The sequence below is a fragment of the Kogia breviceps genome, chromosome 4 (genome assembly GCF_026419965.1).
Source record: "Kogia breviceps isolate mKogBre1 chromosome 4, mKogBre1 haplotype 1, whole genome shotgun sequence".
Classification (NCBI taxonomy): domain Eukaryota; kingdom Metazoa; phylum Chordata; class Mammalia; order Artiodactyla; family Physeteridae; genus Kogia; species Kogia breviceps.
In genome coordinates this window covers 174,950,460-174,967,519 of record NC_081313.1, presented here as the reverse complement: position 1 = coordinate 174,967,519, position 17,060 = coordinate 174,950,460, and the positions used below count along the sequence as shown (strand labels likewise).

General features: G+C 53.2%; 1 protein-coding gene across 10 annotated transcripts in view; it reads left to right on the top strand.

Moving 5' to 3' along the window:
• The window catches only part of SMARCA4 (SWI/SNF related, matrix associated, actin dependent regulator of chromatin, subfamily a, member 4), an 89,354-nt gene extending 73,046 nt beyond the window's left edge, over window positions 1–16,308 (top strand). For 5 of the 10 annotated variants that reach the window (XM_059062090.2, XM_059062085.2, XM_067032762.1 and 2 more), the window contains 5 exons: window positions 11,777–11,885; window positions 12,172–12,273; window positions 12,929–13,061; window positions 13,230–13,372; window positions 15,792–16,308. In XM_059062090.2, coding sequence (XP_058918073.1) covers window positions 11,777–11,885; window positions 12,172–12,273; window positions 12,929–13,061; window positions 13,230–13,372; window positions 15,792–15,824 — 520 coding nt within the window. In that variant the 3' untranslated portion in view covers window positions 15,825–16,308. The remainder of the gene's footprint in view (window positions 1–11,776; window positions 11,886–12,171; window positions 12,274–12,928; window positions 13,062–13,229; window positions 13,373–15,791) is intronic. The other 5 variants (XM_059062092.2, XM_059062088.2, XM_067032760.1 and 2 more) reach the window with 2 other exon arrangements.
• The last annotated feature ends 752 nt before the right edge of the window (window positions 16,309–17,060 follow it).

Here is a 17,060-nt window from a genome sequence, read left to right as displayed (position 1 = left end):
GGGTGGTGATGGTTATAGTACCCCAAGAAAGGATACAAATTGCTTTTTAAAAAGAATCCTTTATTATTGGAAGAGAAACAAATGATGAAGTGGAAAAGAGGCATATTTAAGTTCAACTGCTAGGCCTAAAAATATTACATTTTGTGTCAGTGTTTTGGGGTTTTTTTTAAGTGTATATTAGGGTTTTTTAAAATTTATTTTTGGCTGCACTGGGTCTTCATTGATGCATGAGGGCTTCAGTAGTTGTGACTCGCAGGCTCTAGAGCACAGGCTCAGTAGTTGTGGTGCACGGGCTTAGTCACTCCGCGGCATGTGGGATCTTCCCCGACCAGCGCTCAAACTGTGTGCCCTGCATTGGCAGGCGGATCCTTAACCATTGCGCCAACAGGGAAGTTTCTTGTGTCAGTATTGAGAACAAAATATTGAACTCATTTGCAAACTTCACCTTTGAGGCAAATTCCACAAAGAAAAAAGTAGACCAACAATTATTTATAATATGGAATGTGCAAAAATCCAATGAAAATAATAGACCCTGATATTTTCTTCCTAATAGTATTCTTGCAAGGGAACCTTAACATTGTGAAAATGAAGAAGACCCTTGAAGGTCAGTGGGGAAGGATGGACTTTTCAAAAAGTCATGCTGATCACTGGGATATCCATACGGAGAAGATGAATATTGACCGCTCCTCACGCCATACACATATATTAATTTGAAATGGATTACAGACATAAATGTGATGTAAATCAACTATATTTCAATAAATCTTTTTAAAAAAACCCATAAATGTGAAAGGTACAACATGAGAAAAAATTTTCGTGTCCTTAAAGGAAGCATAGACTTCTTCAGTAGGACAGAAACGTCACTAGCCATAAAAGATTCACAAGTTAGACTTCACTAAAATTAAGAACATTTGTTCATCGAAGGACACCCTCATGAAGATGGTGAAAATTACCACAGACTAGGAAAAGAAAATTCAATTTTAAAATGGGCAAAAGGCATGAACAGACACCTCCCAGAAGATACCCCAGTGACCAGTCAACGTGTGAAAAGGTGCTCAGGGTCACCACATCAACGTCATAACAAGAAGGACATGCACAAGAAACTGAGAGTGAGGTGTCTCCTCACACACACCAGAAGGGTTAAAATTCCTTGAAGTACCACCAAGGACGTGGGGCAGTAGGACCACACGCCCTGCTCATGGGAGCGTGTGGCTCTGGGCAGTATCTTCTGAAGCGTGACACACACATAAAGCTCCTGACCCAGCCACTCCAGTCCTAGTCCTGAGTGCATACAGCCACCAGAAGACATGTACAGGTGCATCCATAGCAGCTCTGATCACGACTCCCCTAAAGGAAACAGCCCAGTGCCCACCCACAGGGGAACACATCCACAGTGGCCTAATCGAAGAACAGAATTCTAATGGCCACGAGAACAGACAAACTACTACTCCCTGGAAGAATCTTACAGACACTTTGTTGAGTGAGAGAAGCCAGACACAGAAAAGTACCTATTGTATTGCTTCCAGTTATAGGAAGTTAAGCTGACCGACGGTGATGAGCATGGGTCAGTGGTTACCTCAGGTCGGAATTGACAGGGACGGGACACCAGGGAGCCTTCTGGGACGTTGGGATCTTGGTCTGCACGTGAAAACCTTCACCACGCTGTACACCTAAGATAAGATATGTGCACTTTCCTGTAGTAGGTTACACCTCGGTTTAAAAATAGTAGACACTTGAAATCGGCATCCTGCACTCGATAAGGCCTTGGATATTTCAAACTAAAAAAAAAAAATACGTCAAGTGTCAGCCCACTTTCTTAGTCGACTGTCTTGTGACTTAGAGAAAAGGCACTGTGCTTATCTGAAGGTCACGTGACAGAGAGAAGCTGGCTCCCCTGGCTGCTGCAAACAGCTGTTCTCTCAAGCCCATGCAGGATCTGGTGATAAACGGGCAATGAATTAAAACTAGTTCTTAGGGTTCAGGGACATCTTGTCAAGACTGGCCTGTGGCAGGACACCAAGATCCTGGTAGGAATTCTGAGATCCAGCCTGATGAGAGCCCTGACACTGCAGTCACAGAGCTGAGCTCCCAGGTCTGTCACACCCATGTGGTGGTGCCTCCGTGGAGGGCTTGAAGCATGGCTTATGCTTAACCTCACGTCCTCCTGGAACGATGGCCCCACTGGATGGGGAGTTTGCCGTTGGACTGGGGAGAACTGCAGAGGAGTTACAAGTGGGATGGAGAATATGACCATTCCAGGAAGCCTCCCACGCGCTGGCTTCGAGGAACGTTTGGTTCTCAGTTGGAGCAGGGCCTTCCACTCGCTGGTTTGCTGGCGGCCACACAGGAAGAGATCAGACAAGGCACATAAACTCAGGAAAACAGTCACATCGTCCTGGTTGAAACGTTACTTCATGGCAAATGCTTTCAGAGATGATGTTTGGGTACAGACTTGACCTACTTGATGGACATGTTTGATGTTCTTATCAAAACATAAGAATTTGAAACCGTGGGGAAAACTACAGTATGGTTCATGCAGCTGTAGGGTTAGGTGCGTTCTAGAGACCACCGTGTCTTCTAACAACAACTGCAGAGTTCAGGGTCCCCAAGACCACCCTCAGGCTCGATAGTTTCCCTAGAAGGACTCTCAGAACTCTCTGAAAGCTCGTGTACTCACAGTTACGGTTTATTACAGCGAAAGGACACAGATTAAAACCAGCCGAGGGGAGAGGTGCAGGGAGCAGCGTCCTCCCCGTGGAACCGCCGGCCACAGTGACTTCCCTGGCAACATTACAAGAAGGTGTGCACAGAGCATTGCCAGCCCGGGAAGCCGTGGTGCCTTGGGTTTTTATTGGAACTTGGTCAGTATACCCGGCCGACCTCCCACGTGGCTGCCCAGTCTCCAGTCCCTCTGTGGTTGAACCGATGCCACTTGTCCCAACGCCCCTGCCTGGAATCGCACTTAGACTGTGTGTGCCCAAGGCCCCCAGCTAAACAAATGCACCCCACCAGGCAGGACATTCAAGGACAGAGACGTGGCCTCCCAGGAGCCAAGGACAAAGGCCAGACCTTTCTTTGGGCCAGGTTAAATTCTTTATGACACAGCTGTCACGTACCTGGAAGGTTCTGAGGGACTGGCCACCACGCCACACCAAGGAGAACAGGAGTAGAACAAAACCAGAGGTAGCTTTTCGCTTACTTTCTTGTCTCAGACTTCCAATTGCTCCTTTCCAGAAGAGAAAATGAAACTTTGGATTTAAAAATCCCATTTGCTTGCTAGAACCCTATGATTAGCTAAACTCTGTACTTGAGTTAAATGTGGATCCTAAGGAGAGAACGTATTGTTACAGCTTGGTTCTTCCTGAACACCAAAGAATGATTACAGGACATCGCCAGAGTTTGGATTCAGAGTGGGGAGCCTGCCTTGCTGAGCAGGGGCCGTGGCGCCGCTGTCCCTGCCCCCAGTGACTGTGGTGGGAGTGGGGTTGCACCTCGAAGCAGTGACTCCAGAGAGAAGCGGCTCGGCCATGCCTCTGCTGCTGAGTCTGAGTGGGGCCGCCCCCCACCCCCAATTTGCACCGCTCCAAATGTTGCTACTGAGTGTTGATTTCAAGATCCCTACACCGCCCGCCCCCCCGCCCCAGTTGTGTTAAAACACCAGTGCCGTCGTGTTTGGTAGAACCTTTACATGTACGTCCTGATCTGCACGCAGGTAATGTCCTGATTTGGAAGCTTTTGCATCTTTCACGTGTGTTCAGATTCAGGACTGCCAGGCCCACCCCTCCCGAGGCCTCAGTGCACCCTGTGAGTGGCCCTCCCTGGAGTTGTGAGGTCTCCAGCCTTCACAGCTGCGACTCTCTGCTGCGTGGCGGTGAAAATACACGTCCTCCCGTGGGGTCACGGTGGGAAAACGCTGGAAGAGTCTGCAGTTTTACGCAACTGAGGGCTGGCACAGGCAACCTTGGGGTCCAGCATGGCCTCCGGGAGGAGTGCCACATAAGCAGAGCCTGAGGAAAAGCAGGGGCCTGCCAGGGAAGAGGAGGGAAGGAGCATCACAGGCCAGGGGACTGCACCTGCATGGGCCCGGAGGCCAATCCCGCACGCAGGGCCTCGCGGGGTGCCTTCTCCTTGGTGGCTGGAAATCCCCAAACTGCATGGAGGAACCCTCGGGTTAACAGCCAGAAGTGAAACCGGAATTAAGGAATTAAGCTGAAAGTAGGGATTTTTTCTTTAAAATATCTAAGCGCACCAGTAAGTTAGGCTGCAGGGTCAGGTTGGGATTTGTCGCGGAGCTCTGTGTGCTGCTGGTGGGTGTCTTCTCCCCTGGTCCTTCGGAGGGAGTCAGCAGCTGGTGGCGGAGGCATTTAGGCATCGTCTCCAAGTGCCGGTCAGCAGGTGTGTGCTCCAGGGCGCATCCCGTGGCGCCTTTAGGATGGCTTCAGAGAAGTGCATCTGCTGGAAGGCGCCACCTCAGGGGACAGGCTCCAGAGTATCCCACAGAGCCCCTTCTGCGCCCCACTGGCTGACGTGTAGAGCCTGACCGTTAACTGCTCCAGAGCAGAGTTGTCACTGCTGTAAAAGACTGTGCATTGGACGGTGGAGGCTCATTGGTACCGAGCTTCCTGAATTTGATCATGGAGCCAGGGTCATGGAAGAGAACATCTTTGTTTTTAGGAGATACTCATAAGTTATTTCCAGATGGTTCAGAAAGTTGGTGATGTGTACAGGCCGCCCAGGCTAAGCCTCCCAGGGCTGAGCCCCACTAGGTGGGCCCCCTGGGTCCCCTTCTCCTGTCCTCTTACCAGGAGGCAGCAGCCCTGTAAGGACCATAGGGTTTGAGTGTCACAGAGATCTGGGATCAACACCAGATCCACTGTGGGTGACAAAGGGCCCCGCCACATCCACGGTGGCACCTTCAGCCAGGCCTGGTGGCCACTGCCCAAACCCTATCAGCACTTGCCCTCTGCCCTTGCAGGAGCCCTGCATCACCTTGATTAGAATCAAAGAGCAGATGGCTCTTCAGTTGAAAGGTTGTGCTTTGATTTGCAAGAAAAACTGGGGCAGTGTAACAGGCTCCAGGGCAGGTTGTCAGGCAGAAACATTCTCCGGGAGAGGACACCCCAGTTGGCTCCAAGCCCTTCAGAACAGGCCTCTGGGGAGAAGGGAGAGGGTGGAGGGTGGGTGGGTCTGGGAGCCCTTTCCTGAGGGGGCAGGGAGTCCTCAGGCTTCTCCTGCTTCGGCCTTTGGAAGGGTGCACTGGCCCCTCATCGGTAGCCCAAGCTTGGAATGGGCACTGCAGGGCAAGAGGCGGCCCTCCGCCTGTGGGGTCAGCGCTGTCTGCTCAGCCCCGAGTCCAGAGCCTGGCGTGAGAGGCGCCGAGGTGAGGTGTCTTGAGAACAGTGCTGATCCCCATCATTAATCCCCGGGCCCGCCTGAGCCTGGGCACAGGCCGGGCTGCTAGCCGAGTGGGGCTCAAAGCCACGAGAGGATTAGCCCAGGTGGCCGTGCTGAGCCGTGCTGAGGTTCTGAGCCTGCCACAGAATTTGCGGGAAGAAGCCCCACCTGCCCAGTTAGTGAGACCGATTCCATCCCCCACCCACCCACCGCTTCACTCCCTGCTGCTAATCGCCATGGTGGAGACAGAGCACACCAAAACAACGGCAACAAAAAACAGGGTTCTAGTTTTAAGGGTCTTAAAACTAGAATTACATAAAAGCTTAAAATAGGACTGGTACAGATAGATACCTGGACTCCGGAAACCAAGTAGGTTTGGGTGAGCAGGTGGCAGCCTGCCCCTCCTGTCCCTCTGTCCCCCTCGGAGTCCCCTGTGAGACCCTGTGAAGTGCTCAGTGCATTTCAGCAGGCATGTGCTGCTTCTGTACTCAGGAAGCAGGAGAGGAACATCTGTGAAAATATCAGTAGAATAGGATAAACAGATAAGGCAGGAGGTGTAAAATGGAAAATTCCAAACAACCGGGGGAAAAATACGTGGAGGGGGAAGGGATGAATAAAAAGGTCCAAAGTCAAGGTCAGGTAAATGAGAAATTACCAAAACACAGGTAAAATTTAAAATGAAGCCAGGAGACAGCTAGATAAAAGAATTGAAAGGCAGATTGAGAAGTGTCAAACTTCTGAGGTGAGACTCAGAAACTAAATAAAAAATGTAATTTAACTAAGATTAAAAGTTAGGAGGGGCTTCCCTGGTGGCGCAGTGGTTGAGAATCCGCCTGCCGATGCAGGAGACACGGGTTCATGCCCTGGTCCGGGAAGATCCCACATGCCGCGGAGCAACTGAGCCCGTGAGCCATGGCCGCTGGGCCTGCGCGTCCGGAGCCTGTGCTCCACAACGGGAGAGGCCACAACAGTGAGAGGCCCACATACCGCAAAAAAAAAAAAAAAAAAAAAAAAAAAGTTAGGAGGAGGGAAGAGAGAGTGTCTCTGGGGGCCTCCGGGCAGGTGTGGAAGTGGGTCTGTGGGTCCCGGATGGTGGCAGCACGGTTTCCCCACCCACTGACCCCCAGACACACTGCAGCCCCTTGGTCCCGGCAGTCCAGGGATCCCCAGCACCCGTAGCTCCCAGGGTGGCCATCCTGCAGACCCTGCCACTTGAGAAGGAGCTTGAGGCCTCTCTGCCTTGGCGCCACTCGGTACTCAGATCTGCGGATGGTAACATGGGGGCTCCAAACAGGAAGCACGCTCCTCAAGACCGAGGTCACTCAGCCCTGCAGAGAGTGGCCTTGGGCCTCCCTGCACGCACATGACTGGCTCCGCCCACCCCTGGCCACAGCTCCTGGGCTTGCTGTGCCTCTCATTTTCATCTTCCCCCTGGTCCTGAGAAATGTTCTGTGTAGTGCCATGAACAGTGCTCGTCACCAGCAGCTATCATCCCTGAACGGCTGCCACGGCACAGCACAGCACTGGCCCTCACGGCGTTCACGTCAGCTTGGGGAAGCTGGAATGTACACTTGGAGTAGATGCCACCCCTGAGAGCCAGGCTGGATTATGATCCGGCTTCTGCTGCTTGCCGTGTGACCTTCTTTTCCAGAATGAGGGTTTCAAACTAAGTGGTTTCAAATCCAGCTTAGCGGGATGGGGCAGGGGGGGAGTCAGGTTTTCTTGAAAATGAGATTTGGATTTCATCGTTGAACTGTATTAAGAAACATGAGCCCCCAGGTATGTCATTGGCTCCTGTAAAATAATCAGTTCATTAGAAATTTTGGCTCATGAGATTCTTAATCAGCTTTGTGAGCTACAGCCAGTCCAGCCCTCAGCATGTGGACCCTGCAGTAAAGCTTCCCCACCCTCCCTCTTTGTTGGAAGAGTGTGCTAAGAGTGCAGGGCAGGCAGCCTACAGACCTTCCTTGTTGGCAGCTCCTTGGTGAGTATCATTTCCTTTCACTAGTGCATGAGTCAGGAGTTTTTCTGTACCACACAGCCGTAAATCTGACACTGAGATTGATCTTTTAAGGGTGGATGCCTGGCAGGTGGAGGCTCTTAGTAAATATTTGCAAGTGGATCTGCCCCAGACTTCTCACTTTTCTAATTCTCGAGATATCCTCGACTTTGTAATGGGTCAAAAAATTGAACCTGGAAAGTAATTTTGTACTAATGCTAATGTGTTTCATTGTATCATTTTCAGATTTCATGTATGGTGTACATACACGTAATCTGAGATTCTGTTTCAGATAAATGTTCTGCTGCTAAGTCAGTTTTTAAAATCCTGACCTGCTCACATCCAGGACCCTTGCTGGCTCAGTTCACTAAGAGTCAAAAGAGAAAATAGTCCCAGGGTGAGAAGATGTTATCAAGAGGTGTCATGGGAAGAGGGTCTGAACTGCACTCTAGGAAGGAGAGTGGGGCTGAGGGACTGGGGAGGAGGCAACTAGGATCTGTCTTGAGTACTATTTTCAGTTGGATTGCTTCTGCCTGCCTGAGGCTATCAGGGCTCAAGAGATAGGGCTTTGATCCATTTGCAATGTCTGCCCTGGTCAAAGGGTGAGGAATGGAAGGCATCAGGCAGTGTGTTATCATACCCAATACATTCTTTCTGTTATTTTCAGGATTCATACCAGGGGTCAACAAACCAAATTTGCAAACTAGCAAAAATATAGATATGGCCCACCACTTGTATGTGTATAGTCTGTGAATTAAGAATTTTTTTTAAGATGAGTTTCAGAGAATCAAAAGAAGAATACTATTTCATGATGTGAAATTATATGAAAATCAGATTTTGTTTCTTTTTTGTTTGTTTGTTTCTTTTTTTTTTTTTTTTTTTTTTTTTTTTTTTTTTTTGCGGTACATGGGCCTCTCACTGCTGTGGCCTTTCCCGTTGCGGAGCACGGGCTCCGGACGCGCAGGCTCAGCGGCCATGGCTCACGGGCCCAGCCGCTCCACGGCATGTGGGATCCTCCCGAACCAGGGCACGAACCTGTGTCCCCTGCATCGGCAGGCAGACTCTCAACCACTGTGCCACCAGGGAAGCCCCAGATTTTGTTTCTTATAATGAGGAAGACAGCCAAACTCCGTTGGCCTACATGTTCTCTGGCCACTTTGGTTCAACGACGGCAGAGTTGAGTAGTTGTAACAGAGGTGGTATGGCCCCCAAGCCTGTAACATTTATACTGGCTGTTCATAGACGAAGTTTGTTGACCCTTGATTTAGAACAGTACATGGGGGGAATTCCCTGGCGGTCCAGTGATTAGGGCTCCATGCTCTCACTGCCGAGGGCCCGGGTTCGATCCCTGGTTGGGGAACTAAGATCCCGCAAACCGCACAGTGCGGCCCCCCCCAAAATGGGACAACAACAACAAAAAGATACTAGAACAGTATATGGGAAATGATGGGAGAGACCCCTGACTTAGCCTAGGGGACCTGTGCTCAGGTCCTGCCTGCCACCAATTTTCTGTGTCTGGGCCAGCTCTCATAACCTCTCTGGTTACTCCATCTGTTCGAATGGGATATCGATGATGACCTCTTCGATACTGAGAGTCTGTGGTTCTGTCCTGTTTGGGGGTTTGGGTCTATTTTTTTGTTTGTTTTGCTTTTTGTCTCTTCTGATTGTTTGTTTCTCCTTCACATGTTATCATTTTGTTTCAAGGACACATCAAAGGATGTGTCCAAAAAAAGGATGTGTCCATTTCGACTTTGGGGCTCTGTGTATCAGGAACTCAAGTCTAAGCCCTGCAAGCAGAACAGGGGTTCCTTTGGCTTGGAGGCCATGGAGGAGTTAGTGAAGTCTAGCTTTCAGGACCTAGAGCCACCTGCCACCTCTCCCCTTATCCCTGTGGTGAAACACAGCTCTGGGCACCATCCTCAAGGCCTCACACACCAAGAAAAAAGACCTCTGCTTCCCCAGCTCCTGGTAAAAAGGCCCAGGGAAGGGCTCTTATTGGCTGGCTGTGTCCCAGGCTCTTGCCTGGACCAGCCACTGAGACCAGACGGCTGAGGAGCTGTGCTTGGTCACGCCATAGTCTTGGGGGAAGAGGGAGAGGTGGGGACTCAAGTGACGGGCAGCCCCGCCAGAACCCTGGGTTGGTGTGGGGGAGGGCACATTCCCATAGGGAGGAGACCATCTGGGCAGGTTAAATAATAAGGGTCCCAACCAGGGCTCTTCGGGCTCCAAGGAGAAGGGCTCAGAAAACTAGATACGGCCTCCTGCATCGCGTGGTCACAAACCTCGTTCAGTAAGAAATGACCTCTGGGCTAGATGTGGGAGGAATTGGAGCTCCAGGAAAGCCCTAGTCACTCTGAGCCCCTCTGTGTCTCATGTCCCGATGTGATAGGGACAGGGCAGTGAACGAGGTAGAAGAAAATCCCTGCTGTGGGAACTGACATCTAGAGGCTGGAAAATAACGTCACTGTCATACGTAACAGCAGCCACCATTGCTAGTGTTACCAAAAACCAGGTGACAGGCCAGGCTGGAGGCATTAGGGCCATGGTGGGTGCTTCCTTTCTTTGTATCTGAATTGAGGTCACAGGGCCTATCCTGACAGCATCAGGATTCTCTCCTTCACTCACGTGCCCACCGCTGCCAGGCGGCCGGACACAGAGCAGAGCCAGAGATGGAATTTCAACAGCTCTGCCTGGCAGAAACTTCTTCAGAGCAAGTCTCACAAGGCAGGAGGCATGTCTCACCGACAGTGGTGAGCGGGGAGGCCAGGCCTGGGGGCTCACCCTGTGGGATCCCGTAACCTCAAGTTCAAGAGGAGGCCAAGCTCGGCCAGGTGCTGGAGGTCGGGGGGGCTCACAGGAGCAAGCACTGCAGGTTTGTGCCTTTACGCGTCATCTCAGTCATCCGTGTTATTAGGAGGTATCGGGAAGATGACGTTTATGCGGAGGTGAGGGTGGGAGTCAGGGTTCCCTGGGGGAGCAGCCGCTTCCGTGATTCTGAGCTGACTGAGCAGGTGGAGAGGGGCGCTGACATCAGAGGTCACGGGGAGCCCATCCTGGAGGGCCAAGCAGCCCCGAGGAGGGGGCCGCCGGTGAGGGAGCCTGGAAGGCCGCACCAGCCCCCGGTCGGGGGGAGGTGAGGGCTCTTCAGGGGACTTCTAAGGATTAAAAATGAGTTCTCAGCACTATGGCAACGAAAATCTTATGGCAGTGGCTTTTCAAGAGGTCTTCACCGTCAGAGAGGGCAGTTTTAAAAGTCGCCCGTGACCCTGGCGCCCTGCCCCTCCCTCACACACGACCAGTTCCAGGCCCTCAGCACGTTGCACCAGAGAACAGTTCTCGGGCCAGGTGGGCCTTTTATTCCTCAAGGACGCGATTCCCCCAGAAGTTTGTGAGGGTTTTGCACCGAAATTTCCCTCTGTATGATGGCGCTGGAGTCCCGCTTCCTGAGCTCCCTGAAGGGCCACGCACACCCTGAGGCCAGGCCACCTGTGTGGATGCCACGGGTGAGCACGGAGCCCATGGCCCTGGCACCACGTACAACCCTGTTGGTGGGCTTCAGCGTTAATTTAGTAAGGGGCTAAAACTGGCGTTGCCAGGAGACAGCATCGCCACGCTGGAGGCTTGAAGGGAGGCTAAGGGTGGATGTCTCTCTGTTCGCCCCCTCCTCGTCCAGGCACTGGGAGGATGTTGCCTCGGAGCTCCTGGCCCAAGCATAGCCGGGCGCAGGTGTGGCACAACCTGGCGGCCCAGTGCTCGGGTTCCTCATCTCGTGGCCACTCACGGCACGTCTTTCCTCCGCTCCCTTGTGCAAAGCAAGCACTTTCTCATTGGAAAAGACTAGAAAACAGCTTTTGTCATCCATTAGCATCTTGCCGGGGGACATCTTTCCTTGGGTTTTGGCCAGATTCTCTGAAGTTCACCGCTCGTAAGTGCCTCCTGTGAGAGGTGCACAGTATGCTTGGGAAACTGGCCTCTGAAGATGCTGACATTTGATGCTCCCAGCGCGAGCGAACTGATTTTTGCATCATAAATAAATGATCAGGGTTCTTCTCCCTCTTTCAAGTGCCAAGGCTTTTGCTGCATGGGGCACGTGATGCTGTTTCCTCCAGGGCTGGGGTGGTGGGGTGGTGGGAGGAAGTTGGGTGAGTTCGGACCCTTGATTCAAATGCATCAGGGGCCTCTCTGCATGGCTGCCCCTCAGGAATGTTCCAGAACTCACAAGACAGCACAGCTACAGGAAATAATTCCGAGTCAGCTTTGAATTTCTCACCGGCTCTGTCCTCAAGCAATGGGGGAGTGGCCTGGTGGGGGGCGCCGGACACGGGGCGAGGGCTCCCCAGCGGGCGGGGCCTGTGAGTGACGCCGCCGTGTCCCTCCTTACAGTAGTAGTGGACGTCAGCTCAGCGAGGTGTTCATCCAGCTGCCGTCCCGCAAGGAGCTGCCCGAGTACTACGAGCTCATCCGCAAGCCTGTGGACTTCAAGAAGATAAAGGTAACCCCGTGTCGAGTGTGTGGGGAGGGCGGGGGTTTCCCCGGCAGGGACATGCCACGTCGGCGTTTGGGGGATTCCGAGCCTGGGCCTCGGGCCCCCCCAGGCAGAGAGCCAGGCGTCGGCCGTTGGGGTCCTGAGGATGTGATGGGCGGCCCCCCACCCCCCGGCACTCACAGCTGGGCCTCCGAGTCTGCACAGAGCCTGGGGGTTCAGCCGTGACCTTCTCAGGCAGAGGGACGCCGGGCGCGAGGGGGCCCAGAGGTAAGGCCGCTTCTCCCGCCCACAGGAGCGCATCCGCAGCCACAAGTACCGCAGCCTCAACGACCTAGAGAAGGACGTGATGCTGCTGTGCCAGAACGCACAGACCTTCAACCTGGAGGGCTCCCTGGTGAGCAGCCCCTCAACCCCCGACTCATGAATTGACAGATTTTAAAAAAGAATCCCTCCAACTTGGACTGTTTTACTCATTACAGAAGCAATGTGTGTGTATTACTGAAAAAATAGCAGAAAATAAAAACAAACTAAAAAGAGGAGATAGACTCGGTGCCATCCATCCATGGTGACCCTGGGAACAGTCTGCGTACATCTCGGAATCTGTTTTGAATTCACTCGGGGACTCTCTTGAAAGGAATCCTGTGCTGTGTCCCATCCTGGGATGAAATTCATGTACACACACAGCCTTATTAGCCTAGCCGTTTCCCTAAGTGTCGGGATGGGTGCCTCTCGGAAAAGAGACCTGATAGTCATATATTTGGGGGAAATGCTGGCTTCAGTGAGGGGCACGTGTTTTTAATGTTATGGCAGACCCTCTCAGAGCCTTTAAAAACGCCTCAGTGCAATTCTTCAAAGGGAGGGAGGAACGTGTGGTTATTTCTGAACGAACACACCTGACCTTTGGTCTGGGACCACTTCACCAACCCAGTGCTCTCTCGGGCACCGGCTGGGAAAGGATTATTGAGCTGTCCCTCTGCCAGGACTGGGGCCCAGCGGGCGGGGAGCTCCCCAGCAGGCCCCGCACCTGAGCCCCGTGTGTCTCCACCCAGATCTACGAAGACTCCATCGTCCTGCAGTCAGTCTTCACCAGCGTGCGGCAGAAAATCGAGAAGGAGGAAGACAGTGAAGGGGAGGAGAGCGAGGAGGAAGAGGAGGGCGAGGAGGAAGGCTCGGAGTCGGAGTGTGAGTCTGGGCGGGCGGGGCTACAGCCCATCCTCGGGGTGCGGGGAGGTGGGGATGGGGTCACACCCACCTGAGAGGACCTGAAACCCGCACGGCTGCCAGACGCCCCTGGCTCTGAGGTGCCGTGCTCTCCCGAGCTCACATCTTTCCTCCTGGTCCCCACCCCAGCTCGCTCGGTCAAAGTGAAGATCAAGCTTGGCCGGAAGGAGAAGGCCCAGGACCGGCTCAAGGGCAGCCGGCGGCGGCCGAGCCGTGGGTCCAGGGCCAAGCCGGTGGTGAGCGACGACGACAGCGAGGAGGAGCAGGAGGAGGTAAAGCCCCCAGAGCCCCGGGGCAGGCGGGTCACTGGACGTCCACCCCGTGCCAGGTCCTGGACCCTGTCCCAAGGCCCTGTGGTGGGGGGCGAGGGCGTGGCGCTCCAACACCCCCGCTCCCCAGATGGGGAAACTGAGGCTCAGCGTTATATGGCGTGGGACTCAAGTCCAAGTCCACGCGACCCTAGAAGCAGTGCTCTTGGAGTATCTGGTGGGCATCTGGGCTGCGGCAGGGCATCCCAGCCTGTTCCTGCTGCAGCAGCCTGCAGAGCTGCCTACCCAGGGCACCAGGGCTGCCGAGCTCGGACCAGCAGTGTTGGAGCACGAGGCAGTGAGATCGGAGGTGCCGCCAGCGGGTCCCCGTGCCCACAGCGCAGGGCCCTCCAGCCGCCAGGACTGCCGTGGTGTCCTCACTGCATGGGGCACACGCCGTGCACCCCAGGTCTCTGCTTGTGGCTCTGTTCCGGCCTGTCTAGAAGGATTTCTAAACAACGGTAGTGGGTTAAGAAAAGGCAAGCAAAAAACAAAGGTCCCACAATCCACAGTCATAAAAACATTGTGCAGCAGACCCCGTGAATGGGGCTGTGAGCGGTGCCTCGATGATGGCCCCCCTGGCGCAGGCTGCAGTCCCCCGCACACCAGGGAAGAGCTACAGGAGCATCAAGCCTGGACAGTTTCATGGGCGTGGGGGCAGGAGCAGACCCACTTGCTGGGTTTAAATGAGTTTTGCCCTCTGGCTCTAGCCCGGATGCCAGGCCCTTCCCTGCTGTAGGGCTTGGGCATTTCACTTCACTTCTGAGCCTGTCTCCACTTCTACAGAGCAGGGAAGTCAAGTGGATTACATGGGGCCTGGCTCCCGGAACAGCCTGACAAGCACCATTTTGTTGTTGTTAGTCTTCTTTTTTTATTTTTTGAAATATGTTTTTATTTATTTGGTTGCACCAGGTCTTAGTTGCAGCATGCAGCCTCCTTAGTTGTGTTACGTGAACTCTTGGTTGCAGCACGCATGTGGGATCTAGTTCCCCGACCCGGGATGGAACCCGGGCCCCCTGCACTGGGAATGAGGAGTCTTAACCACTGGACCACCAGGAAAGTCCCTCGTTAGTTTTCTTTTTTTTTTTTTTTTTAAACATCTTTATTGGAGTATAATTGCTTTACAATGGTGTGTTAGTTTCTGCTTTACAACAAAGTGAATCCGTTATACATATACATATGTTCCCACATCTCTTCCCTCTTGCGTCTCCTTCCCTCCCACCACTCTGGGTGGTCACAAACCACCTAGCTGATCTCCCTGTGCCATGCCGCTGCTTCCCACTAGCTATCCACCCTGCGTTTGGTAGTGCATATAGTTTTCTTGTATAGCTATTTGCAATAGCAGCAAAACCAGGTGCCTCGGGACTTCCCTGGTGGCACAGTGGTTAAGAATCCGCCTGCCAATGCAGGGGACACGGGTTCGAGCCCTGCTCGGGGAAGATCCCACATGCCGCAGAGAGCAATGAAGCCCGTGCATCACAAGTGCTGAGCCTGCGCTCTAGAGCCCGCGAGCCACAACTACTGAGCCTGCGCGCCTAGAGCCTGCGCTCTGCAACAAGAGAAGCCACCGTGATGAGAAGCCCCCGCTCACTGCAACTAGAGAAAGCCCGCGCGCAGCAATGAAGACCCAACACAGCCAAATAAATTAAATTAATTAGGAAAAAAAAAAAAAACCAGGTGCCTCAATAAATATGACCATAGACATCCATGGTCTTATGGGGACGTTAATGACACTGTGAACACGGGAGTGGTGGCCCTTGTTTCTGGAGAGGAGGGTCTGGGCTGTAAAGCTCCCCGTCTGCCCATCTGGATCCAGCAGGGCTTCTGTGGCACTTGCCAAGCTGTTTAAAATGTTTATACAGAAGAGCAGAGATTTTGCGTGGTCAGGAATCGCCACGGTGGTTTTAAAGCCACAGGTCAGGGGAATTCCCTGTCGGTCCTGTGGTGAAGACTTGGCGCTGTAACTGCTGTGGGCCCGGGTTCCATCCCTGGTCAGAGAACTAAGATCCCGCAAGCTGCATGGCACGGCCACAGAAATAAAAATAAAAGCCACAAGTCAGGGGCACAGGGACAGGCAGACAGCAGTGGGACAGAGCAGGGAAGGCCCAGCAAGCCTCCCACGTCCCGAGGAACAGTTGATGTGGACGCAGGGGACTGTCTGGGAGAACAGTGACGTCGGGGTGTGGCCGTGGCAGCAGGGGATGAGGGCAAAGGCCAGTCCGCACCCAGCCTCGCGGAGCCGCTGCTGCCCGCTCCCTGCAGGGCAGAGCGGTTCTGCTGCCTGCATTGGTGGTTGAGTGCATCTAAAGCCGAGGTCGACGCCAGTCAGGGTGCTCCTGAGGGCAGGGCTGACTCACGCTTTCTCCTCCTGTCGCCCCTCCAGGACCGCTCAGGAAGTGGCAGCGAGGAAGACTGAGTCCCGACATTCCAGAGTCTCAACCCCGAGCCGCTCGTTCCAGATCCGAGATGGTGTAGCCCTTAGCAGTAACGGGTAGCAGCAGATGTAGTTTCAGACTTGGGATAAAACTGTATAAACGAAAATCTTCCATATTTATACAGCAGAGAAGATGTAGGACTGTTTGTGTCTGGCCCTGTCCTGGCATCAGTAGCGTTTGTAACAGCATTAACTGTTTAAAATGAGAAAAAAAAAAAAAAAGAAGAATTATGAATTGAGGAACACGCGACACCTGTTTTTCTTTTCCTTCCCTGGCAGTACTGTTTCGGCCGCAGTTTGGAATCACTGTAGTTTAAGCTGTGGGTGCATGTGTGTAACCGTCCACTCCTCGTACTGTATTTTATTGGACAGGTCAGACTCGCCAGGGCCAGGGGTCCGCAGGCCCGGCGGGGGTATGTCAGTGTCACTGGATGTCAAACAGTAATAAATTAAACCTACAACAAAAGTCTTGCCTTCTGGTGGACTCATTCCCGGCTCCTGGGGTGGTGGTAAATGTCTGCTGCCACCCCAAGTGCTGCGAGGCCCTGGGGCCCCGTGTGGGGCCTCACCGTATCCGGAGCACTGTCCTCCCATCACCAGATCCCAGGGGTCCCATTTCACAGGGGAGGACACAAGCCCAAGCAAAGGCAAACACCTTGCCCAGGCCTCACACCATCTGACTGCAAGCCTGGGCTCTCTGGCTCCCTTACCACTGCCATGCTCCATCATGTGTTCAAGCCCGCCCTGTCATGCAGGGAGCAAACAGCTCAGTCCCTTCCCCTCTGCAGCTAAGGTGGGGTCGGGGAGACAGTCACATAAACAGGCAGGTGCAGGACTTCCCCACTGGCACAGTAGTTAAGAATCCACCTGCCAGAGGGAGAGGATATGGGGATATATGTATATGTATAGCTGATTCACTTTGTTATACAGCAGAAACTAACACAACAATGTAAAGCAATTGTACTACAATGAAGATGTTAAAAAAAAAAAGACATTAAAAAAAAATCCACCTGCCAATGCCGGGGACAGGGGTTCGAGCCCTGGTCTGGAAAGATCCCACATGCCACGGAGCAACTAAGCCCACATGCCACAGCTACTGAGCCTGTGCTCTAGAGCCTGCGAGCCACAACTACTGAGCTCTCGAGTTGCAACTACTGAAGCCCACGTGCCACAACTACTGAAGCCCTCACGCCTAGAGCCCGTGCTCCGCAACAAGAG